Below are 25327 nucleotides of genomic sequence, written 5' to 3'. Positions count from 1 at the left end.
GGGCACCTACGTGGCTCAGTAGGTTACATGGTATGCTTTCCTCTCCGGTTATGATCCCAGGGCTCTAAGATTGAGCCCCATGTTGGGCTTCCTACTCAGCAGGGAGTCTGCTTCTTCCCCAGTTTATGCTCTCTCTCTTTCAAATAAATAAATAAACAAAATCTTAAAGAAATTCCTTAGTTTGAAAAACGAAAACTAAATAAGAAATGTGAAAATTTTGATAATCAAAACCTATAGCATCTATCAGCAAAGAAGCAGTCTCTTCCCTGAATAGTGAAGGCTGGGTTAGTTTTAGCCCAGGTGAGCACCACTGTGGTCATAGGGGTTTATCTCTTCTGACACTTCAATGACCAACAGGAACAGTCATGACTTCAGTGTGGGCACATCAACAAGGAGGCCAACTATAGTCAAGGAATAAACCTCTGATGGCTAAAAGGATTTTGTTCTTTGAAAAAATAATAAAAAGCTTCTGACTTTCTATTAACAGACAACTTAATATCAAAAAGCAAAGGGCACCTCAACTTCATCAACATTCCTTTAATGAGGTGAGGAACTCTTAATGGTAAACTCAACAGCTGAGTAACAGGATGACGGTACAACAATAGGTAGAGAATCAAGGCCCTGAGGTCAAAGCATGGAGCCAACACCCACCTGGGATGGGGTATAAAAGGCCCAGGAGGATAGGGGATTGTCACACTCAGTGGCTTGGCCTTCCCAGCTGCTCTGAACCTTCTGTGCACCCTCAGTCCAACACCATGACTTCCTGCTACATCAACTCATCCCACTGTCTGGGCAGCACCAAGATGTCTACAGCAACAAATGTCTGTGGCCCCTGCACTGACATTGGAGGCCAGCCTGGGTCAGAGGCCAAGGCTGCATCCCTGTGCCTGTCGGCCACTATTGCACATGCCAACCGACCGCGTGTTGGGGCAACCCCTCTGGGCCAACCCAGCCTCTGTATGCCCCACAGCTGCCAAACTGCTTGCCCCTTGCCAGGGACCCGCAACATTCCTGGCAACATTGGAGTCTGTGAGAACTATGGGGAAGGCGCTCCCAATGGCCATGAGAAGGTGACCATGCAGTTCCTGAATGATCGCCTGGCCAACTACCTGGAGAAGGTACGCCAGCTGGAGAGGGACAATGAGGAGCTGGAGACCAAGATCCGAGAGTCAAGCAAATGCCATGAGTCCACTGTGTGTCCAGACTACCAGTCCTACTTCCGGACGATTGAGGAGCTCCAGCAGAAGGTGAGGTTTGGAGTAGCTTGGGAGGTGCTGGGTCTGAGGAAGGTGGTAGGGCCTGGCAGGCAAGAAGCCACTGAAGTTTCAGGGAGCTTTGGGTTCTTGGATTCCCTTGAGTGTGAGTGTACTGCCACCTGTAGAGCTGGGGCCCAGGTTATGATGTTTTGTGTGTGAACTGTCTTCTTGGTTTTCCTCAGATCCTGTGTAGCAAGGCTGAGAATACCAGGCTGATTATCCAAGTGGACAATGCCAAGCTGGCTGCTGATGACTTTAGAATCAAGTAAGTAGGGCCTGAAGAAGGCTCAGAGTGATTCCTTCTTCCACCCTAAGTCCCAAAGGCCAAACACCTGATTGACTGAATTACTGTCCTGTTTCTTCTTTCCTAAATTCTCCAAATAGAAATTTTTATTACAAACAAAATGAGTAGAAGGATGAGAAAGAATACAACCAAATTCACTGTGTATGGTGTAGCCCAGAGTTAGTCCTCCTTCATTTATTTTCCTAAAATTAAAGATAAGGCTGCTTGAGCTCACTAACTAGGGGCAGAATAAGGTGATTTCAAGAATAGACTGAGTAAGGACAGTTGTTGAATTTCTTACGTAAGTTAGACGATCCCCTTACAGATGGGTCAAAGTCCAGATTTACGTATGGGGTCTTCAGGTACCAGGTGTTTCTACTAAACAAAGATCAGATATAGAGAAATAGCCCAACACAAGCATGAAGGGGGCAAATCACTGACGTGGTGCTTGGTTGTTGCTTAACCTGGTTAAAGGAGAGCTCACACAGCAGTGTGAGCCCTGTCCTGGATGCTAAGATACATTGTAGGCAAGCCAGTTAATCTTTTGGCATTAAAGGTGCTTCAAGCCCAATGATAAAATGATATCTGTTATGAGTGCTTTGCTAGACCGTGAGCCAATTGAGTAGAGGGACTGAGTCTAATTCATCTCTGAGGCCAGAGTTGAGCACAGTGAGCAAATGAGAATCCCAGTTGGTGAAGGAAATGGAAACTAGGGGCAGCTGAGAGGGGCTGTCTTTGGCATCCTGCTAACCTTGCATCTCCTGTGCTCGCAGGCACGAAAGTGAGCTCTCCCTGCGCCAGATGGTAGAGGCGGACATGTGTGGGATGCACAAGCTCATGGATGACCTGAGCCTGGCCAAGGCTGACCTGGAGGCCCAGCAGGAGTCCCTGAAGGAGGAGCTGCTCTGCCTCAAGAGGAACCACGAACAGGTGTGGTCCTGGGGATGCAGACCCATGGGGAGGGCACTGGCCAGGAAAGGGAGCACTGCTCACCCTGGGGCTCTAGGGTTAAACCTGGGGTTCACTTGGCATCAGGATGAAGGGTTGATCCAGGTCTGGCAGTCAGACTGATTGTGTGGGATGTAGCAGAGGGGGAGTTTCTGGTCTGTAAAGATTTGCCTTGTCTATATAGGAAGGTGTCCAAATGGATTCTCCCCGTGGACCATGGGCAAGACCTCTCATGTCAGTGCATGAGTGGGGTCGCCTCTCGTGCTGCTTGTTTGGGGAGGGGTTCAGGTGTCATCTGCTCTGTCAAAAAGCCTTTCCTCACTCAGGGTGTGGATCTTTCTGTTCCTACAGGAAGTGAGCATTCTGAGGGGCCAGCTGGGGGACAAGCTCCAGATTAAGCTGGATGTTGAGCCCACCGTGGACCTGGGCAGGGTGCTGGAGGACATGAGGTGCCACTATGAGGCCATGGTGCAGACCAGCCGCAATGATGTGGAGGAGTGGTTCCAAGATCAGGTGAGGGTGCTGCCTCGGAGCAGGGAGGGACCCGGGCTTCCGCACGGGCAGGCTGCTGATCATGTCTCTGTGCACTTGTGCTTCAGTCTGAGAGCATCAGCCAGCAGGACATGTCCTGCTCCGAGGAGCTGCGGTGCTGCCAGTCGGAGATCCTGGAGCTGAGACGCACGGTGAACGCCCTGGAGGTGGAGCTTCAGGCCCAGCACACACTGGTGAGCTCCATTGCACACCTGGAAAACTCAGCCTGGTTCCCATTCCCAAGAACGGTTCCTGATTCAGTCCCTGCCTCCCTTAAGTATAGACCAGGACACAGTTCAAACCCTGACTTCTTTGCCTTTGCAAGAACTTTCTCATAGATGTGGCTGCTGAAGGAATGAACATTCCTACAGATGAGCGAGGTCCTGAAAATTTATCCTGAGGTCTACAATGATGAGCAATGGCACGTCATTAGTTCTTCCAGCTGAGGAGTGCTAACAGGAGCTAGGTTGTTCTCCAGGCCTGGCAACACCTTGGGGTGTCACAGTCTTACTGGAGAGACTGGGGCTGCAGTCCACGATTCTCCATCTGGTTCTGTCTTTGGTATTACAGAAAGACTGTCTGCAGAACTCTCTGTGTGAAGCCGATGCCCGTTTTGGCACGGAGCTGGCCCAGATGCAGATCCTGATCAGCAACGTGGAGGAGCAGCTGTCTGAGATCCGGGGTGACCTGGAGCGGCAGAACCAGGAGTACCAGGTGCTGCTGGACGTTAAGGCTCGGTTGGAGTGTGAGATCAACACATACCGGAAACTTCTGGAGAGCGAGGATTGCAAGTAGGTGTGATCTAGGCACTTGGCCAAGTCATTTGCTCAATTCAAATGAGACTCTCAGGGTAATAGCTGTGCTGTGTACAAAGAGGAAGGTGGTGTATGCTTCTGCTGAATGACCCATTGCCCTTTACTCTCCTCACTCTGCGCATCATTGACATAGTGTTAAGGGAGAGACTGTCCATTCAGACCATTGCCAGGTCTCCAGTGGGGCTACTTGGTGTAGCCGTTGACTGGGGAGAGAAGACATATAACTGTTCCTTGAGTAGGAGATTTGCATATAGAACCCAACAAATTTGTTGGACTTGATTTTGCTCTCTTGTCAATCATTCTTTGTATTTTATATCTATAGGAGAGAATCTGATTCTCATATAGAATATCTGATTGGGGAAGGCATTTTAAGATCACTCAGTCTAGTTGTAAGGGTGCATAGTAGAGATCAATGGCCAGGGGTTCCACTGGGTCATTGTCCTATAGTTTTATTTATTTTATTTAAATTCAATATGCCAACATATAGTATAACACCCAGTGCTCATCTCATCTTGTGCCCTCCTTTATGCCTGCCACCCGGTTTGTCCTGTGGTTTTGGAGTGGGGACTCCTTTGTGCTCCATCACATATCACTCATTTCTCACCCCTAACTTTTTTCACCTTCTCTATCTCTCCACAGACTCCCCTGCAATCCATGCTCCACTGCTGCCTCCTGTATCACATCCCCCTGTGCAACTCGTCCAAGCTGTGCCCCCTGCCCCACTTTTGTGTCCGGGTCAGCCTGTGGAGCCAACACCGGGAGCCGGTTTTGAATGCCCACGCACCAGCAGGGGCAGTTAAAGCAAGGGGATGCCCAAGGAGAAATGCTTTTTATATATGCAGGCACTCAGTTTCTAACTATTGCTGACTTTTTGTACGTAGAGGCCTTTCCAAAGGTGACAGAATATCAGGAGAAGTGGAATCTTGGTTGGGAGGCTTCCTTCTCAGTTCCAGATTTTCCCAGATAAGTTTCATGACCTCAGTGGCTGGATCCCAACCACCAGTGGTGGCTTGGGAATATCTACATTGAAGATACTTAGGCATAGGATCAGATTGAAGAAGTATCTTGGGGTGAGGTTGGGGTGGGACCTGAAATTGCATTTGCATTTCAAAACACCAATTTTAGTTTGAAAATTTTCCAGTTTGTGGCCAGGAAAGTGAAGAACAAACTTCACTGTTTGGGATTCCCTCCAATGTACTGATTCCGTCTAACATCTGCAGCTTCAGATAATGGCTCCAGAGAGGGGGCAAAGGAACTAAATACTACATTTCTGACCACTTCCTCTTCTATTTCCTTTCTCCTTTCCTCCTGCCTCCCTGCCTTTGAAGTGGCTCCATTTCCTCTCTAGGGTAAGTTAAGAGCTTCCCTTGTATCAGATCTCAGCTATCTCCACTCAGAGTCCTATCTGACCAAAGGACCGGTCTTGCCTCTTGCTCTATAAAGGGAACTTTCAGATTAGAAAAATCTCTCTTCTCTAGAAATCTTGACTCTCTTAACTATTGGCTGGCTGTACCTCTCTTCATCTAATTTGATAGTAACATTTGAACAATGACTTTATATTTTCTAGTACTTTCTCCTGAAATATTAAAACCTATTGATTCAATAGACCACACTGTTGGGCATGATGATTTAGGGTAATGGAAAATATATCTACAATATTTCCAAAATTTTTCTTCTTGCTTACCTTATGTGCTCCCACCTTATGTCTTACCACTCTTTCCCTTCCTCATCACGATGCCGCCACATTGTCCAGTGCATTCCTTGGATGTCCCTGAGACTGGTCCCTGTTTTTCCTCCTCCCTAGAATGCTTTCTTTCTCCTTACTACTCAGAGCTCAGAAGAAATGTCACTCCCTCCAAGAGCTCCTGCTTGGCCATCCGTCCACAATGATTACAGCCTTGTCACTCTCTGTCCTGCTTACTGTCACCATGGTAGCCCTCAACAGCTAAAATTGCCTGCTTCTCCATTGTTTTCTCATTAAAATGCTTCCTGGAGATTAGCATTGTACACTGCTGCTTCCCCAGAGCCTAGCTCACTGCTTGATAAAGTGTAGATGCTTAATAAACATCTGTTAAAAGAATGAATGTGTCTTCCTGACTTTATCTCTGACTTGTTATGGGCCTTGAGAATCATCACTTAATTCAGCATTTTTCCCTGCTATAAAATGAAGGGCATGTCATTTTTCCTACTTACATTCTAGATCTGTCATGGATTCTATGGGTAAATGAGATGGCAGAAATTTAAAAAGCCTGAAAAGGAGACAGTACCATATTAGCCTCATTTTGAGCCAATGTCATATACTTAGGAATGTGAAAGCTGAGCCAGACTGCTCAGAGTTCACCCATGGCTTCAGACTTTTTCCTCTGGGCAGCTAAAATTAATTTCCTCTAGAAGTTAAATGCAATCAGAAATGAGATGGTGCACTTAATAATTTGCTTTCCAGAGCAAATTTTATTTGAGTATTTGCATTAGTTCAAAGCATGAGAAAACTTTGCTTCAAAGGGGCAGAGCCTTCTTAGCAACTCCCTAATATTGAATCCACCCATGGAGAGGGGGCCCAATTTTATGGATCCTCTCATTTCCTTTTTCTCCCTTTGGATCCACCAGTGTTGAAGTGATGGGACAATACACCCTTGACCTCAGAGGCACTCATTAATTCTACAGGTCACTGTGATTCTTGTAGAACTCCATTTTGGAGGTTTTGTTTTTTAGGAATGCAGATTATGTTCATTTGCAGTCTGATTTCTAAATGTGGTTAACAGCTGGTTGAAAAAAATAGCTTCTTCAGCCTCACTGCTTCTCAGGCCTTGTTCCATCATACGAGAAAAAGCAGCAGGGAGAAATGAAGTCACTTAAACCACCCACATCAGAGTAAAGACTGGGATAGTTCAGGGCAGCCTAGTCTCCATGGGGACAAACTGCCTGTTGGCATATAGGGGCTACAGCTTCCAGTTCTGAGTGTGGTCCTGATGGCGATGGGAGACCTTCAGGAAGGACTTCTCATGATAAGTTGCCATTTTGTCTGAAGTGGATTGACTGACTTGTGTTGGGAGCAGAAGGAGAAACAGGAGTCTTTCCAGAAACTGGCTTGGTTTTTTCCCTCATGATCTGAGCTGGAAAGCTTCCTCTGCAGCTTTGACTTTTTCTGAGAAGTGAAATGAATGAGATGGGACCTGCCGAGTTGGTGCCCACCTCTGAAGCACTGCCTTTTGGGAAAGACCCAGGCTTCTGCTTTTGACCAGCTTCAGTCCCTGATGCTGTGCCTGGTGCATTTCTTTCTTTCCTGTGAACAGCAACATCTACATCGCACAGAGCCTGCTTTGCTCTCTCCCTCTTCGATGGTTAAACATTTGAATATAACTGCTCAGTGTTAAAATGGAGTTTTACATGAGAGACACCTAACTGTGGGAAATAAACAAGGGGTAGTGGAAGGGGAGGTGGGTGGGGGTTTGGGGTGACTGGGTGATGGGCACTGAGGGGAGCTCTTGGCGGGATGAACCTGGGTGTTATGCTATATGTTGGCAAATTGAACTCCAATAAAACAATTAAAAAATAAAAAAATAAAATGGAGTTTTATATATTGCTGGCTTCCCCTTGCCTGATAGTAAGTGCTATCTCTTCTTCCTGGGAGCAGAATGTCATGCTCTAGCATTCTTATAGTGAGACATTATAACTGCTTTTAAAATACGAAGCAGTGAAGCTCCCAGAAGTTAAATAGCTTGATTACAGATATGATTTGGCAAGTGGCTGAGCCAGGACTGAGACCTAAATTGCACTGGCTGCAAAGCAACTCTCATTGTATTACCTAACGTATTTATCCTCTGCTTCTTTGAGTGATTGAGCTGCTTTTTAAAGAGGGACCATTGTGTATGGTGTAAGAGAATGGTCTAGTTTCATTCTTCTGCATGTGGCTGTCCAATTTTCCCAGGACCATTTTTTTTTAATTAATTTTTATTGGTGTTCAATTTACCAACATACAGAAAAACACCCAGTGCTCATCCCATCAAGTGTCCACCTCAGTGCCCGTCACCCATTCCCCTCCAACACCCGCCCTCCTCCCCTTCCACCACCCCTAGTTCGTTTCCCCGAGTTAGGAGTCTTTATGTTCTGTCTCCCTTCCTGATATTTCCCAACATTTCTTTTCCCTTCCTTTATATTCCCTTTCACTATTATTCATATTCCCCAAATGAATGAGAACATACACTGTTTGTCCTTCTCCGATTGACTTATTTCACTCAGCATAATACCCTCCAGTTCCATCCACGTCGAAGCAAATGGTGGGTATTTGTCGTTTCTAATTGCTGAGTAATATTCCATTGTATACATAAACCACATCTTCTTTATCCATTCATCTTTCGATGGACACCGAGGCTCCTTCCACAGTTTGGCTATTGTGGCCATTGCTGATAGAAACATCGGGGTGCAGGTGTCCCGACGTTTCATTGCATCTGAATCTTTGGGGTAAATCCCCAACAGTGCAGTTGCTGGGTCGTAGGGCAGGTCTATTTTTAACTCTTTGAGGAACCTCCACACAGTTTTCCAGAGTGGCTGCACCAGTTCACATTCCCACCAACAGTGTAAGAGGGTTCCCTTTTCTCCCAGGACCATTTATTGAAGAGACTGTCTTTTTTCCAGTGGATAGTCTTTCCTGCTTTGTTAAATATTAGTTGACCATAAAGTTGAGGGTCCACTTCTGGAGTCTCTATTCTTCTGTTCCATTGATATATGTGTCTGTTTTTGTGCCAGTACCACACTGTCTTGATGACCACAGCTTTGTAGTACAACCTGAAATCTGGCATTGTGATGCCCCCAGCTATGGTTTTCTTTTTTAATACTCCTATGGCTATTTGGGGTCTTTTCTGATTCTCTTACACCATACGCAAAGATAAACTCAAAATGGATGAAAGATCTAAATGTGAGACAAGATTCCATCAAAATCCTAGAGGAGAACACAGGCAACACCCTTTTTGAACTTGGCCACAGCAACTTCTTGCAAGATACATCCAAGAAGGTAAGAGAAACAAAAGCAAAAATGAATTATTGGGACTTCATCAAGATAAGAAGCTTCTGCACAGCAAAAGAAACAGTCAGCAAAACTAAAAGACAACCTACAGAATGGGGGAAGATATTTGCAAATGACATATCAGATAAAGGGCTAGTTTCCAAGATCTATAAAGAACTTCTTTTTTTTTTTATTTTTTTTTATTTTATTTTTTTTTAAATTAACTTTTATTGGTGTTTAATTTACCAACATACAGAAAAACACCCAGTGCTCATCCCGTCAAGTGTCCACCTCAGTGCCCGTCACCCATTCCCCTCCAACACCCGCCCTCCTCCCCTTCCACCACCCCTAGTTCGTTTCCCAGAGTTAGGAGTCTTTATGTTCTGTCTCCCTTCCTGATATTTCCCAACATTTCTTTTCCCTTCCTTTATATTCCCTTTCACTATTATTATAAAGAACTTCTTAAACTCAACAGCAAAGAAACAAACAATCCAATCATGAAATGGGCAAAAGACATGAACAGTAATCTCACAGAGGAAGACATAGACATGGCCAACATGCACATGAGAAAATGCTCCACATCACTGGCCATCAGGGAAATACAAATCAAAACCACAATGAGATACCACCTCACACCGATGAGAATGGGGAAAATTAACAAGGCAGGAAACCACAAATGTTGGAGAGGATGCGGAGAAAGGGGAACCCTTTTGCACTGTTGGTGGTAATGTGAACTGGTGCAGCCACTCTGGAAAACTGTGTGGAGGTTCCTCAAAGAGTTAAAAATAGACCTGCCCTATGACCCAGCAATTGCACTGCTGGGGATTTACCCCAAAGATGCAGATGCAATGAAACGCCGGGACACCTGCACCCCGATGTTTCTAGCAGCAATGTCCACAATGGCCAAACTGTGGAAGGACCCTTGGTGTCCATCAAAAGATGAATGGATAAAGAAGATGTGTTCTATGTATACAATGGAATATTCCTCAGCCATTAGAAACGACAAATACCCACTATTTGTTTCAATGTGGAGGGACCTGGAGGGTATTATGCTGAGTGAAATAAGTCAATCGGAGAAGGACAAACATTATGTGGTCTCATTCATTTGGGGAATATGAAAATTATGAAAAGGAAAAAAAAGAAAATTATGAAAAGGAATAAAGGGAAAGAAGAGAAAATGAGTGAAAATATCAGTGAAAGTGACACAACATGAGAGACACCTAACTCTGGGAAATGAAAAAGGGGTAGTGGAAGGGGAAGTGGGTGGATGGTTGGGGTGACTGGGTGATGGGCACTGAGGGGGGCACTTGGCAGGATAAGCTCTGGGTGTTATGCTATATGTTGGCAAATTGAACTCCAATAAAAAATAAAAAAATAAAGAGGGACCTTCTGTCCTCAAAAAATTAAAAACAGAATCATCATATCATGCAATAGTTCCATTACTGGGTATTTACCCCAAGAAAGGGAAAACACTAATTTGAAAAGATATATGCACCCTTACGTTTATTGCAGCATTATCTATACTAGCCAAGATATGGAAGCAACCCAAGTGTCCATCGATAGATGAATGGATAAAGAAGAGGTGGTATTTAATGGAATATTACTCAGCCAGAAAAAGAATGAGATCTTGCCATTGCAACAATAATGGTTGGACCTAGAGGGTATAACGCTAAGTGAAATGTCAGTCTGAGAAAGACAAATACTGTATTATTTCACTCATATGTGGAGGTTAAGAAACAAAACAAATGAACAAAGGAAAAAAAAAGACAAACAGAAAAACCTGACTCTTAAATACAGAGAATAAACTAGTGGTTGTCAGAGGGCATATAGATGGGAGGACAGGTAAAATAGATAAAGGGGATTAGGAGTACACTTATCATGAGGAGCTGAGTAATGTATAGAATTGTTGAATTACTCTATCATAAACCTGGAACTAATATTACATTGTATGTTAACTATACTTGAATAATAATAAAAAAAAGACACAGGGAGATCTTGTAATGTGAGCCTTGGGTGTCCCGGTTTTTCATACTTAAGATCACTGACATAATGTAATTTGGAAAAGGTCATCGAAATTGTGTAATTTGTTTGATTTATTTAGTACAAACTTTATGGGACAGTGTATTGTTAGTTCCTGAATAAGCTAGTCTGCCCCCATGTTACTGCTGTCTAACTCCTCCTAAATGCCTTGTCTGTGTTGAACATTTCATGCATCAAATCAGTATCTGAGAAGGGATAAAGGATGGCTTTTGAGGGGAGATTATGTCATTAGCAGAGAAGGATTGACTATTCCCAGTAAAACCAAAGCAATTGATTCTGTCATAAATAATTCTAAGCTTTTCCCAAAAGGACATGGGTTAAACATATAATTCAGTGTGATCTACATTTCAAAGGTCTGTAGGACTTTTAAATGAATTATGTTCCTAGATGAAAACAAATGTTATCCTAATTCTGATTTGATTTAGGACTACAGGGTTTAGAAGTCAAGGATTTTCCTTTTTTTTTTTTTTAAAGATTTTATTTATTTATGAGAGAGAGAGAGAAAGAGAGAGAGAGAGAGAGAGAGATAGAGAGAGACAGGCGGAGACATAGGTAGAGGGAGAAGCAGGTTCCTTCAGGGGAACCTGATGTGGGACTCGATCCTGGCACCCCAGGATCATGCCCTGAGCCAAAGGCAAATGCTCAACCACTGAGCCACCCAGGTGTCCCAGAAGTCAAGGATTTTCTATCATTGGAGCAACAAGCATCACCATGCACCAAGCACTGTGGAGGATAAAACTGAGTATGATTTGCTCTATAGCTGAGCTCATTTAGTTTTTTTCTTTCACGTTTTCATTGATTGAGTATTACCTGTGAGTCAGATGCTCTGTTGGGAATTACAGAGATAAGCAAGACAAAAATAATAAGGCAAAATCCCTGGTTCTGAGCGTCTTCCACATAAAACAACAAAGCCCACTATGAAGAGGGCTACGTTTAAGGTAAACTGAGGATTCAGTGTGAGTGGAGACGAGGAACTGATCAAATGCCCTATAAAGCGGGAGGAAGCTTCCACTTGAAGGCAACTCTTTTTTTTTTTTTTTGAAGGCAACTCTTGAGTTGAGGAACATGAACCCTCAGGGTTATACTTGACCTTCAGAATGTTTCAGAGTTAGGGTATTTAATAATAGATTGTCAATGTGCAAAATAATGCAGTGTCAATATTTCTCTAATTAAAAAAAAAGATTTATTTGTTTGAGAGAGAGAGAGTGAGAGTGCACACATGTGTGTGAACAGGGGGAAGGGCAGAGGGAGAGAGAGAGAGAGAGGGAGGAGGGACAAGGAGATTCCATGCAGAACACAGAGCCCGATGCAGGGCTCAATCTCACAACCCTGAGATCATGGCCTGAGCTGAAATTAAGAGTCAAATGCTCAACTGACAGAGCCACCCAGGCACACCAATATTTCCTTATCTATATTGCATAAAATCTATGAAATAGGCCAAATAAATAATTCTATAAAGGTTTATTCAGAAATTCAAGTGGGCCAAATAAATGGTTTGACAATGACTTAGAATTTCATATTTTCCTGACTTCCTGATCATCCACTCTACAATTTTCTATATTGCATTGTTCTCCTTTCCATTAAACATACCTTTGTCCCAGGACCATCTCCAGCCAGGTCAGTGAAAGACTTGTTAACTTTACATCCTTAGGATATGGTCCCCTGAGAAGCTCAGAGGAATAGACTCCTAACATTGAGGGGAAATCCACAAGCTTATCGGGGCACAGGTTGGAGGAGATGGTGCCTAGTTCAATGTCCCAGGGACCTCCTCATCCAGAGTCATCACTCAAACATGAGGCTGTGGAGGGCAAAGGGGCTTCTGAACACTGGGCCAGAACAACATCTGAACCCAACCAGTTGAGTACAAAAGTCATAGACTTCTGAAAGGGGAAATGGAACCCAAGGGTGTCCAAACTCACAAAATACCAAGCATTTTTTGTTTGTAGAAAAGCTTCTTTAAAATATTGCTTACAAAAATTATACACATAGAACATACATTCTGTAAAAACTTGAAACATAAGTGAAGCCTACACCATGCAAATAGTCCTCCTCCACAAATTAGTTTCCGTATCTATCCGAGGGAGGAGGGGGAATATTTTGAGGTTCTAACAGATGGTCCTCAATATATTTCCTTGTACTCTGGGGCTCCTCTAATAGCTGTAGCCCAAGCAGCACTCAGTGATTAGGGAGAGGGTTGGCATAGCAGAAGGCAGGGAAGAGGTTTTGAGTCTCATGAGGCCAATCCCCGAGTTGATGAGAGAATGGACTTGGATGAGACAAGTATGGGGAAACATCGCACCCTCTGATTAGAGGAAGGCATGCTGGGGTCTGGGAATGAAGAGGAGGGGAAGGGAAGAGAATTTAGATGCTGGTGGATCCCCTGCTTGTCCTACCCCTTTATCCCAGACTGGGATACAGAGTCAAGGGCAGGAGGATAATAGGTTGAGGGATGTAGGACCAGAGGGTATCTGTTCTTCATTTCCCAAATAGAGCCTGGAGAGGTACCAAGACCCCAGGGGAGTCTGCACAGAAGGGACAAAGAAAATGTCATAGACAATCCTGAGGCCCAGAGTGTTATCAAAGCTGAAATAAGACTCTGTGCATCAGAGAGGATCATGGACAGAGCAAAGGGAAGCCTGAGAGCTCAAGACCATGTGGGTGATGATGATGATGCCCTAGCATCACTGGGTGTTCTGGTAGCTGAGAACCCACATGGGTCTCTTCTGCAGTGTGGATGGAGGAAAATCCAAGGGCCCATCCCTACCCACCTCCTGTCTCCCAATATTCTGGGAAAAAGGTCTCTGGAACATGAGTCAGCCTCTTGAAATGGGATCCTTGAGATAACAAGATTAAGGTTCTGCCAGCTGGAATTAATAGTGTGAAAATGTCAATGTTACCCAGGGCAATTTACACGTTTAATGCAATCCCTATCAAAATACCATGGACTTTCTTCAGAGAGTTAGAACAAATTATTTTAAAATTTGTGTGGAATCAGAAAAGACCCCGAATAGCCAGGGGAATTTTAAAAAAGAAAACCATAGCTGCGGGCATCACAATGCCAGATTTCAGGTTGTACTACAAAGCTGTGGTCATCAAAACAGTGTGGTACTGGCACAAAAACAGACACATACATCAATGGAACAGAATAGAGAATCCAGGAGTGGACCCTCAACTTTATGGTCAACTAATATTCGATAAAGGAGGAAAGACTATCCACTGGAAGAAAGACAGTCTCTTCAATAAATGGTGCTGGGAAAATTGGACATCCACATGCAGAAGAATGAAACTAGACCACTCTCTTGCACCATACACAAAGATAAACTCAAAATGGATGAAAGACCTAAATGTGAGACAAGATTCCATCAAAATCCTAGAGGAGAGCACAGGCAACACCCTTTTTGAACTCGGCCACAGTAACTTCTTGCAAGATACATCCATGAAGGCAAATGAAACAAAAGCAAAAATGAACTATTGGGACTTCATCAAGATAAGAAGTTTTTGCACAGCAAAGGACACAGTCAACAAAACTAAAAGACAACCTACAGAATGAGAGAAGATATTTGCAAATGACGTATCAGATAAAGGGCTAGTTTCCAAGATCTATAAAGAACTTATTAAACTCAACACCAAAGAAACAAACAATCCAATCATGAAATGGGCAAAAGACATGAACAGTAATCTCACAGAGGAAGACATAGACATGGCCAACATGCACATGAGAAAATGCTCCGCATCACTTGCCATCAGGGAAATACAAATCAAAACCACAATGAGATACCACCTCACACTAGTGAGAATGGGGAAAATTAACAAGGCAGGAAACCACAAATGTTGGAGAGGATGAGGAGAAAAGGGAACCCTCTTGCACTGTTGGTGGGAACGTGAACTGGTGCAGCCACTCTGGAAAACTGTGTAGAGGATCCTCAAAGAATTAAAAATAGACCTGCCCTACGACCCAGCAATTGCACTGCTGGGGATTTACCCCAAAGATACAGATGCAATGAAACGCCGGGACACCTGCACCCCGATGTTTCTAGCAGCAATGTCCACAATAGCCAAACTGTGGAAGGAGCCTCAGTGTCCATCGAAAGATGAATGGATAAAGAAGAGGTGGTCTATGTATACAATGGAATATTCCTCAGCCATTAGAAACGACAATACCCACCATTTGCTTCAACGTGGATGGAACTGGAGGGTATTATGCTGAGTGAAATAAGTCAATCGGAGAAGGACAAACATTATATGGTCTCATTCATTTGGGGAATATAAATAATAGTGAAAGGGAATAGAAGGGAAGGGTGAAGAAATGGGTAGGAAATATCAGAAAGGGAGACAGAACATGAAGACTCCTAACTCTGGGAAACGAACCAGGGGTGGTGGAAGGGGAGGAGGGCAAGAGGTGGGGGTGAATGGGTGACGGGCACTGAGGGGGGCACTTGACGGGATGAGCACTGGGTGTTATTCTGTACGTTGGCAAATTGAACACCAATGAGAAATAAATTTATTATTAAAAAAAAAAAAGGTTCTGCCAGCCGGTGTCGTGTGGGATGAAGATTGAAAATACAATTTAGTTCAAACACAAGAAAATAAAGTTATGTATTTTTCACACCTGACTTCATGGTCTGAGATTCCTTCTCCCCATAAATGTAAGCCTACATTGACCCCCCTTTGGGTAAATATAAAAAGTAGCCTACCAGGCATCTCGTTCTGCATTTGGCCCTTTCTTCACTGAAACTTACACTGTAGGTGCCATTTCTATGTTAGTATATCTATATATCTATCTATACCTACCTCATTCTGCGCAGGGGCTGCAAACTTTTTCACTATATGCATGTACTACAATGCACTTAACCAGGCTTCTTTTGGTGAGTGTCCCATTTCTCTTGAGTCTGCCATGACTTCCTAGATATTGCAATAAATATTTTTATTATCCTTGTACATGTGTCTATGTAAATGCGTCTGGGATAATTTCTGGAAGTGGAATCATTGGGTCATCGAGTATGGGCAGCTGTCTTTTGCATAAGTGCTGCTAAACTGCCTCGAAGAGGCTGCATGATTTACTGCCCCCTCCTTCTACAGTGTTTGACAATACCTGTTTTTTCTATACTTTGCCAACATCGTGACATTAACCTTTTTGATCTTTGCTAATTTAAATAGGTACAAAAGGGTAATTTAATAAGCATTTTTGAATTTTAAATGATGTGTGCTTCTAAACCGATGATTAAAGGCCACTTGAAAAAAAACCCAGCTAACACTTATTTATAGTGTTCCCTGTGCCATGTGCTGGACATTATTTTAAATGATTTACAGATCATTTAAATATTAAATATCAGATTCTTTAACAATTAAAACAAATCTATGAGCTAGATGCTATGACTGCTTCCATTTTGCATGTGTGGAAACCACAGCACAGAGAGGTCAAGCCACCAGGCCAAGTTTTCACAGAACCCGATTCTGAATCCAGGCAGGCTGGCTCCAGAGTTCTTGGCTTTCACCATGCTACTATCCTACATTAAAGGCTTTGTAATGGGCCCGGGTAGGAGATAAACAAGGTCAAATGTGCTGCCCTAGAATGAGGATAAAGGAACCCTGGCATCAGAGGATGATGGGATGAGGAAGTGCAGACAATTGTTTTTGTCAGCTAGTTTCTGATGACCTGGAGACCCGTGTCAAGAATAAAGCAGACTACTACTAATAAAGACCCTTAAAATCAGTCTAAAGATTTCTAAGAAATCATATCATAAAATCCCACCTAATAGAGAAGATGATGTCAGCTTTCTGTCTTTTTCAAAGCTTCTCAGTGTGGACTCTTGAGATCACAAAGAACCATGAGGATGTCAGTCGTGGAATCCCTGTCTCCTTGCCCAGAGCATCTGAGGGTGTACAGGCACAGCTGTGTCAGGTGGGATCACCTGTTGTGGTCTGTCAACCTCTTCCTGGTGCAACACACGCAGTGAACACTGTGTGTGGACAATGCCTGCTTTCTTAGATACTCTCAGAATCTCCCCCTTGCAACAGGTGAAATGGCTGCAGACCAGACCCGAATCCCATGGGCTACTCCGACTTCACTGCTTTCTTTTTCACACAGAGTTGTCTCAGTAGGTCCCAATATCATGGCATTGAATGATGCTGTTCTGGACTCAGTGTCCCACCTCCCCCTGAAGACAAACTGCAAATCCAAAACTTTGACTCCAGAAGAGATGTGATGGCCCCTGTGAATGGAGGGCTGCTGGAGTTCATCTCTCTTCATTCTTCATCTCCAGGACTTCTTTAAGGCAACCTCGCTCGTACGTTGTTCTCAGGGGCCAGGGACCCTTTATAGGGGGTGAAAGGAGGCAGCCTGGGATGTCAAGGATGGGCTCCTTCCCAGCTGGCACAGCAGAGTGTGTCTCAAACACCTGCCTCATGCCTTCCACTTCCTGCCAGTTCCTTTGAGACAAAAGAAAATCAGCAGAATCCACTTCTTTAAGAGCAACAGGTGGCATCAGTGTCATTATGCAGAACAGATCATGCTGAGCCCAAGTCAGGGCTTTAGAGAGGGGTGTCAGTGAGGGCATCAACACTCCAGTTGTGAAGCCTAAGAAGTAATAAGTGGTGTGTGTCCTGAGATGGAAGGAACCATAATTTCAGTCAAGAGGACAAATCCTGCCAGGGGATAGAGCCAAAAGGTGGAGCCTACTTAGCAAATCAAAGGAAATGATTGTAATGGTCCAATTCTCTGGATTAAAGTGATGCATGGTGATGAGGCAAGAGAGAAATAAAGGGGTGTTTGAAGATGTAACATATGCAGATTGTACCCAGAGGCCTCTGAAGGATGAGAAGGCCAGGTCTGGTGATGTCTTCTAATTACAGTGTTTGTAAGGGGTCAGTGGTGACCTCAGGATAACTGGCACTGACCCCAGAGTGGGTTTTCTCTTTAGGAAGAATTCCAGATTTCTTTATTTCTTTTTGAGAGAATTCTAAGAGCCCAGGTTTTACCAATACTCACATCCACTGCCTCCCATTTGGTTTTCTTGGAGAAAGTTGTTCTTGAATTTAGAGATTAAAGAAGATACCTAATTATACTCTTCTGGGGTGCTATCTGATTAGCTTTTCCTCTGTCTATGGGTCCCTCTACTTTCCTTCCAGCACTCTGGAAGGGCAACTCCTGACCCCACAGCACATGGTTGCTTTGGTCCCTTGGCTCTAACAAAAATCTCCGGGATGTGAGGTCTATTTTGGACTTGATTTTGAGTATGACTTTTCTATGTGCAATTTTTTTTGTCCTCTCTGTTCCATGTCTAAACATCTTCTCTTGCTAGAATGCAAAGACATTTTATTTCTTTTTTTCAGATATTTTATTTCTTTTTTTAAGATTTTATTTATTTATTCATGAGACACACACACACACACACACACACACATAGGCAGAGGGAGAAGCAGGCTCTCTGCCGGGAACCCCATGTGGGACTCGATTCCAGGACCGCATGATCACGACCTGAGCCAAAAGCAGATGCTCAACCACTGAGCCACCCAGGTGCTCCCAGATATTTTATTTCTTTTCACTCAGCTTCTTGCCAACAACTAAGTCTCCTGTAACAAAGCAACAGCACAGGCAGGCAGCACACAGGTTGTTCTAACTGGGGGTCATGGCGGTGTGGCAAGAAAATGAATGGACTCTATAGACATGAGACTGAATCAAGCTCTTGCCAATTTATTCCTCTGTGAATCAGAAGATGGACTTTAGTTTCTTCATTTGCATGCCCAGGATATGTCTAGCTGCCTCCCAGTAGTAAGGATTAAGTAGGAAAGAATACTATACAATAGCTGTTACACCTTACATCCTCATAAATGTTGGTTCTTGAAGTTTTCTTTAAATATCTCTTGAACTCTGGTCCCAGTTCCTTTTTCTAGATCAAATAAAGTTTTTTTGTTTGTTTATCAGTAGCTTCTCTCTAGATACATCCTTGGTCAGGACCATGGATCCTCTCTTTCACCAACTCTTTGGTCTATGGCTCTCATTCAATTTTGTTTAAGACTTCCTGAGATTTCTAGGGTACTGTTTTCTCCTGATGAACAGGGGCCATTGCATATTCAAGAACCAGCACACTCCTCGAGTTCTAGGGGATGTTCTGGAAACATGCTGAACAGGTGAATGATTGAAAATGAATTCTGACTAGTCAACCAAAACTTAGCTAGCGCAAAAGATTCTGGATGCATTGATGCTTTAAAGCTTCTCAAGGGGAGTGTGCAGTATAAAGGAGAGAAGAAAGAAGAAATGGGACTTGACAATAATTAAGTATCTGTAGACTTACCAGTTTTATAAACTGGTGTTTCTGTTCAAAGGAAACACTGTGCGGGGGCACCTGTGTGGCTCATGGTTGAGCATCTGCCTTTGGCTCAGGTGTGATTCCGGGGTCCTGGGATCAAGTCCTGTATCAGGCTCCCTGTAGGGAGCCTGCTTCTCCCTCTGCCTGTGTTTCTGCCTCTCTCTCTGTGTCTCATGAACAAATAAATAAAATCTTAACAAAACCCCCCAAAACAAAGGAAAGGCTGGGTGAATCTAAGCACAGGTGATAGATTCATTGTCCCTCCTGCTACACAATCACTGACCAAAAGATTTAATCCTTAAGTGTGGCCAAATCCACAGAGACACTGGCCCAGTCCAGAAAGAGGACATCTGGCAGTTGAATTAACTGCTAGTGATTGTTAAGTAGTAATATAAATCTCTGACCTTAACCTCAATAGACAACTAATATCAAAAAGCAAAGGGCACCTTAACTTCGTCAACATTCCTTTAATGAGGTGAGGAACTCTTAATGGTAAACTCAACAGCTGAGTAACAGGATGATGGTACAACAATAGGTAGAGAATCAAGGCCCTGAGGTCAAAGCATGGAGCCAACACCCACCTGGGATGGGGTATAAAAGGCCCAGGAGGATAGGGGATTGTCACACTCAGTGGCTTGGCCTTCCCAGCTGCTCTGAACCTTCTGTGCACCCTCAGCCCAACACCATGACTTCCTGCTGCATCAACTCATCCCACTGTCTGGGCAGCACCAAGATGCCTCCAGCAACATATGTCTGTGGCCCCTGCACTGACATTGGAGGCCAGCCTGGGTCAGAGGGCAACGCTGCATCTCTGTGCCTGTTGGCCACCATCGCACATGCCAACCGACCGCGTGTTGGGGCAACCCCTCTGGGCCAACCCAGCCTCTGTATGCCCCACAGCTGCCAAACTGCTTGCCCCTTGCCAGGGACCCGCAACATTCCTGGCAACATTGGAGTCTGTGAGAACTATGGGGAAGGCGCTCCCAATGGCCATGAGAAGGTGACCATGCAGTTCCTGAATGATCGCCTGGCCAACTACCTGGAGAAGGTACGCCAGCTGGAGAGGGACAATGAGGAGCTGGAGACCAAGATCCGAGAGTCAAGCAAATGCCATGAGTCCACTGTGTGTCCAGACTACCAGTCCTACTTTCAGACCATCAAGGAGCTCCAGCAGAAGGTGAGGTTTGGAGTAGCTTGGAGGTGCTGGGTCTGAGGAAGGTGGTAGGGCCTGGCAGGCAAGAAGCCACTGAAGTTTCAGGGAGCTTTGGGTTCTTGGATTCCCTTGAGTGTGAGTGTACTGCCACCTGTAGAGCTGGGGCCCAGGTTATGATGTTTTGTGTATGAACTGTCTTCCTGGTTTTCCTCAGATCCTGTGTAGCAAGGCTGAGAATACCAGAATGGTTATCCAAATTGACAATGCCAAGCTGGCTGCTGATGACTTTAGAATCAAGTAAGTCGGGCTGGAAGAGAGTTCAAAGTGACTCCTTTTATCTGTTCTATTTCTAGCTGCCCACCATGGTACTGGCCCAAAGTAGGTGTTTGAAAATTGTTGCTGACTAGAAGCATGAATAGATCATTACATAGGTGTTCACTTCTTCCTTTCCAAACCAACTTTGACCTAATACTAGAAATGGTCCTTATATAGGAAAAAGAGAACAAAAGCATTGAAACAGAAAGAGGAAGAATCATCTAGATTGGTCAGGTTCTATGTCATTTTCTCCCCACATCTAGAAGAAAGGAGAACTTTGTGTTAGATATCCAGAAACAAAATCAAGTCATTGCAAGAATAAACTTTCAGTGCATTGGTTGTTGACAGATGTGCTGACTCTTGGCCAAATTTATCAGTGGGAGGAATTGTCACTGTAGGTCCTTGGTAGAGTTGCAATTAAATAAATGAGGAAGGCATAAAAATCATGTGAAATAATCAATCCATGGGGTAAACCAGCAAACTGTAGGTCCAGAAGGCTTATTTTAAGCCATTCTTTTTCCTGGCTAAATGACTCTTTTATAGCAGAATGAACACTTCATTGAAGTTTGAATACTTTGGTTGAATCCATGTATTTACTATTAACTAAGGTATACAATCCTGCATAATCCATTTATTCTTTTTGAGCCTCAGTTTCCCATTCAGTCCCATCCAATGGGCATAATGATATTTGTCCTGACCATGAGCTCTGTAGTACAGGATCTAACATGGTGAATGTTGATTAATTGAAGAAATGAGGATCCAAGTAGGTGGGAACAAGGGATGGCTGAGAGAGGCTATCTTTGGCATCCTGCTAACCTTGCATCTCCTGTGCTGGCAGGCACGAGAGTGAGCTCTCCCTGCGCCAGGTGGTAGAGGCGGACATGTGTGGGATGCACAAGCTCATGGATGACCTGAGCCTGGCCAAGGCTGACCTGGAGGCCCAGCAGGAGTCCCTGAAGGAGGAGCTGCTCTGCCTCAAGAGGAACCACGAACAGGTGTGGTCCTGGGGATGCAGACCCATGGGGAGGGCACTGGCCAGGAAAGGGAGCACTGCTCACCCTGGGGCTCTAGGGTTAAACCTGGGGTTCACTTGGCATCAGGATGAAGGGTTGATCCAGGTCTGGCAGTCAGACTGATTGTGTGGGATGTAGCAGAGGGGGAGTTTCTGGTCTGTAAAGATTTGCCTTGTCTATATAGGAAGGTGTCCAAATGGATTCTCCCCGTGGACCATGGGCAAGACCTCTCATGTCAGTGCATGAGTGGGGTCGCCTCTCATGCTGCTTGTTTGGGGAGGGGTTCAGGTGTCATCTGCTCTGTCAAAAAGCCTTTCCTCACTCAGGGTGTGGATCTTTCTGTTCCTACAGGAAGTGAGCATTCTGAGGGGCCAGCTGGGGGACAAGCTCCAGATTAAGCTGGATGTTGAGCCCACCGTGGACCTGGGCAGGGTGCTGGAGGACATGAGGTGCCACTATGAGGCCATGGTGCAGACCAGCCGCAATGATGTGGAGGAGTGGTTCCAAGATCAGGTGAGGGTGCTGCCTCGGAGCAGGGAGGGACCCGGGCTTCCACACGGGCAGGCTGCTGATCATGTCTCTGTGCACTTGTGCTTCAGTCTGAGAGCATCAGCCAGCAGGACATGTCCTGCTCCGAGGAGCTGCGGTGCTGCCAGTCGGAGATCCTGGAGCTGAGACGCACGGTGAACGCCCTGGAGGTGGAGCTTCAGGCCCAGCACACACTGGTGAGCTGCATTGCACACCTGGAAGACTCAGCCTGGTTCCCATTCCCAAGAGCAGTTCCTGATTCAGTCCCTGCCTCCCTTAAGTACAGACCAGGACACAGTTCAAACCCTGACTTCTTTGCCTTTGCAAGAACTTTCTCATAGATGTGGCTGCTGAAGGAATGAACATTCCTTCAGATGAGCGAGGTCCTGAAAATTTATCCTGAGGTCTACAATGATGAGCAGTGGCACGTCATTAGTTCTTCCAGCTGAGGAGTGCTAACAGGAGCTAGGTTGTTCTCCAGGCCTGGCAACACCTTGGGGTGTCACAGTCTTACTGGAGAGACTGGGGCTGCAGTCCACGATTACGATTCTCCATCTGGTTCTGTCTTTGGTATTACAGAAAGACTGTCTGCAGAACTCTCTGTGTGAAGCCGATGCCCGTTTTGGCACGGAGCTGGCCCAGATGCAGATCCTGATCAGCAACGTGGAGGAGCAGCTGTCTGAGATCCGGGGTGACCTGGAGCGGCAGAACCAGGAGTACCAGGTGCTGCTGGACGTTAAGGCTCGGCTGGAGTGTGAGATTGCCACGTACCGGAAACTTCTGGAGAGTGAGGATTGCAAGTAGGTGTGATCGGGTCAATTTCTGGCCAAGCCATTCACCTGACTATCAGGGGATTCTTCAGCAATAACTGATGTCATTGTGGAAGGAGATCTCAGCATAAAGAACAAGCCTCCCTGTGCACACAGGCTTAGTGACACACCAGCTTTCCTGGTGTCTGCAGATTATACTATGGGTGGACTGTTACATAAACAGTAGTCCCCCCAGAGGACTCCTGGATGTGGAGAGACATAGATGAGAGTGGAAGAGGAACTGTTCATACAGATATCATTGGGCTATATGACTTGGTGGCAGACCTGTCCTTTACCCTTTGGTCTTGCCCTCCCTTTGCATCACTGAGACATCTTTTTTATTCCCTGTGTCTAACTCTTCCTCTCTTTCCCGGCAGACTCCCCATCAATCCCTGCTCTACAGCTGCTTCCCGTGTCCTTGGGCCAAGCTGTGCCCCTGCCACCTGCAGCCCTCTCTAAGCCAGTGGGACCAGCACTGAGAACCGATTCTGAAGATCTGCGTTGCAGTGTGGGAGGTCAAGGCTGGTTGCACTGGAGCTAGGATTGCCCTCACCTGCTTAGTTTTCCTTCCAGGGAGACCAAACTCACTGGAGGCATTTTCAATGAGTCAAAGTGTGACAGAAACTTCTAAGCAGTGGCTCCCTGTGTGTCCCTTTGCTGCATTCCACCCCACCCCCCAATGCTGTAGTTGTCTTTCACCTAAGCTATTGTTTGCTCCCAGTACCTCTTCTGGGATTTTGGTTCTACTCCAGTGCTTCAAACTCTCCTAAGATGTAATTGGGTTCCTGTACCAAATGGTGAATAAAACTCCTTCCTGCATTAAGTGCTATACTTCTTGTGCTTGGCAATGTATGTGATGTGATAAAGAGCTCTGGCCTTCGAGACCTTGGGTGGTCATTGGCTCCAACATGCCTTGTTGTTGCCAGGATCTCTCTGGGGCCCTAGGGTCTTAGCCCCTGGGTGAAGGCCCTTTGCTGACATTGGATGTGTACTTACCTTGCCCATTGATCCCTGTAGACTGGTGAAAGGAAGCTGTGTTGTTTGCCAGGTTTGAATTCCTTCAGAACAGCTCAGAACGAACATGTCCCTACCATGCTTTTGGCACCTTCAGCCTCTTGGTATTTTGTCCAAGAGCAAAATCACACAACTTAGAGTTCCAGTCTATCCAAAGGGAGGTCATGCTGAGAACTGCCATGGCCAGGTAGCCAAGTTTTTTTCCTCTCATTCAATTTGGCCCTTTTACGGAGGCATGGAATTACCACCTGCTCTCTTAGATTGGGCACTGGGGATAGCTGTTTGGGTCCTGGACATATTTTTTTCCAGAGAGAAGTGCTCTTGTCCCTTCTGCTGTTCCCTTTGAGGTGCCGATGGTGAGAAATGCAGTTGGCATGAGCGTTCCAAATGCTTCTCTACCTCTCAGATATGGCTCTGACCCAGGCCCAGGGGGTCACAGTCAGACATGGTGGAAGAGCACTGAGAGATCATGCTCCTTCTTTGCTATGCTAGTCAATTTAGCACCTGGCATGAGCTGAGAATGTTCAAGAATGAAACTCTCTGATTTTGGCTCACCTGTGTACCCTGGTCCAAAGACCAATGCAGATTTGGTTGTTCTGCATAGTAGCATAGTATGGTGGAAAGGAGCACTTGCTCTGGAATTGGGCCGATCTGGGCTCAAATTCCACCCTCTGTGACACTAGAGAAGTGAAGTTGGCCAGGCTACTACACTCTCTTGAGGCCTATTCTTCAGTTGTAAAATTAGAAAAATATTATTTCGCCTTCACTATTGTTGAGGGATAATCCATATAGCACTCTTGGCCGAGAGAAGGTGTTCAATGGATATTGGTTTATGGGGCTCCCTGAGAACCAGAAGGGATAATCTTTTCCTCTTAGAAGGAATGAGGGACTAAATAGGTGGTAGCAGAACCTATTAACAGTATCGGGGCCATGTATTTCCACGTTGGTGGCCTGGAAGTTTGACCACCCTCCTTTTCTTTAAGCAATAAGGAAAACCAATCACTGTTGTTGGGGCTTAGTGTTTCACTCCAAATGGCTTAACCAAAATTAAAAAAAAAAAAAGCATTCTTTGGGCTGTCAAAGGGCAAGCAGGCTCTTGTGGGCTTCCTTCTAACAAATAAGGAAGGTTTTGTTTTGTTTTGTTTTTTTACTTTACTTAAAGTAGCCAAAACCTTTTCATGTGACAGGACCATGAAAATCTGGCCTGTTTCCCACTTGCCTGGCCAGGTCACACGGTGAAGGCACTCTGGTTATGGGACCCCGGTGGCTACTGGGTGTGGTAGGAAAGGCTATTTGGACACAGCAAGGACT

The 25327-nt window shown here is 45.0% G+C and overlaps 2 protein-coding genes across 2 annotated transcripts; both read left to right on the top strand.

Annotated features, from left to right (window-relative positions):
• Positions 1–755: 755 nt before the first annotated feature.
• Positions 756–4605, top strand: LOC121473432 (keratin, type I cuticular Ha8-like). The gene is made up of 7 exons (XM_041725808.1): positions 756–1247; positions 1439–1521; positions 2313–2469; positions 2839–3000; positions 3087–3212; positions 3589–3809; positions 4473–4605. The coding sequence occupies exons 1-7, from the start codon at positions 756–758 to the stop codon at positions 4603–4605; spliced, it is 1374 nt and encodes a 457-aa protein (XP_041581742.1).
• A 15264-nt stretch (positions 4606–19869) lies between these two features.
• On the top strand, positions 19870–23461 carry LOC121473997 (keratin, type I cuticular Ha8-like). Its single transcript, XM_041726828.1, has 7 exons — positions 19870–20361; positions 20552–20634; positions 21491–21647; positions 22017–22178; positions 22265–22390; positions 22773–22993; positions 23380–23461. The coding sequence occupies exons 1-7, from the start codon at positions 19870–19872 to the stop codon at positions 23459–23461; spliced, it is 1323 nt and encodes a 440-aa protein (XP_041582762.1).
• Positions 23462–25327: the final 1866 nt, after the last annotated feature.

The sequence above is a fragment of the Vulpes lagopus genome, chromosome 12 (assembly GCF_018345385.1).
Source record: "Vulpes lagopus strain Blue_001 chromosome 12, ASM1834538v1, whole genome shotgun sequence".
NCBI classification, from domain to species: domain Eukaryota; kingdom Metazoa; phylum Chordata; class Mammalia; order Carnivora; family Canidae; genus Vulpes; species Vulpes lagopus.
This window is presented reverse-complemented; position numbering and strand designations above follow the sequence as displayed.

Coding starts and splice junctions, on each gene's coding strand:
- LOC121473432 (XM_041725808.1), top strand. CDS start 756: ATGACTTCCTGCTACATCAACTCATCCCACTGTCTGGGCAGCACCAAG. Junction 1,522..2,312: donor GCTGATGACTTTAGAATCAA/GTAAGTAGGGCC, acceptor CTGTGCTCGCAG/GCACGAAAGTGAGCTCTCCC. Junction 2,470..2,838: donor TCAAGAGGAACCACGAACAG/GTGTGGTCCTGG, acceptor CTGTTCCTACAG/GAAGTGAGCATTCTGAGGGG.
- LOC121473997 (XM_041726828.1), top strand. CDS start 19,870: ATGACTTCCTGCTGCATCAACTCATCCCACTGTCTGGGCAGCACCAAG. Junction 22,179..22,264: donor AGGAGTGGTTCCAAGATCAG/GTGAGGGTGCTG, acceptor CTTGTGCTTCAG/TCTGAGAGCATCAGCCAGCA. Junction 22,391..22,772: donor TTCAGGCCCAGCACACACTG/GTGAGCTGCATT, acceptor TTGGTATTACAG/AAAGACTGTCTGCAGAACTC.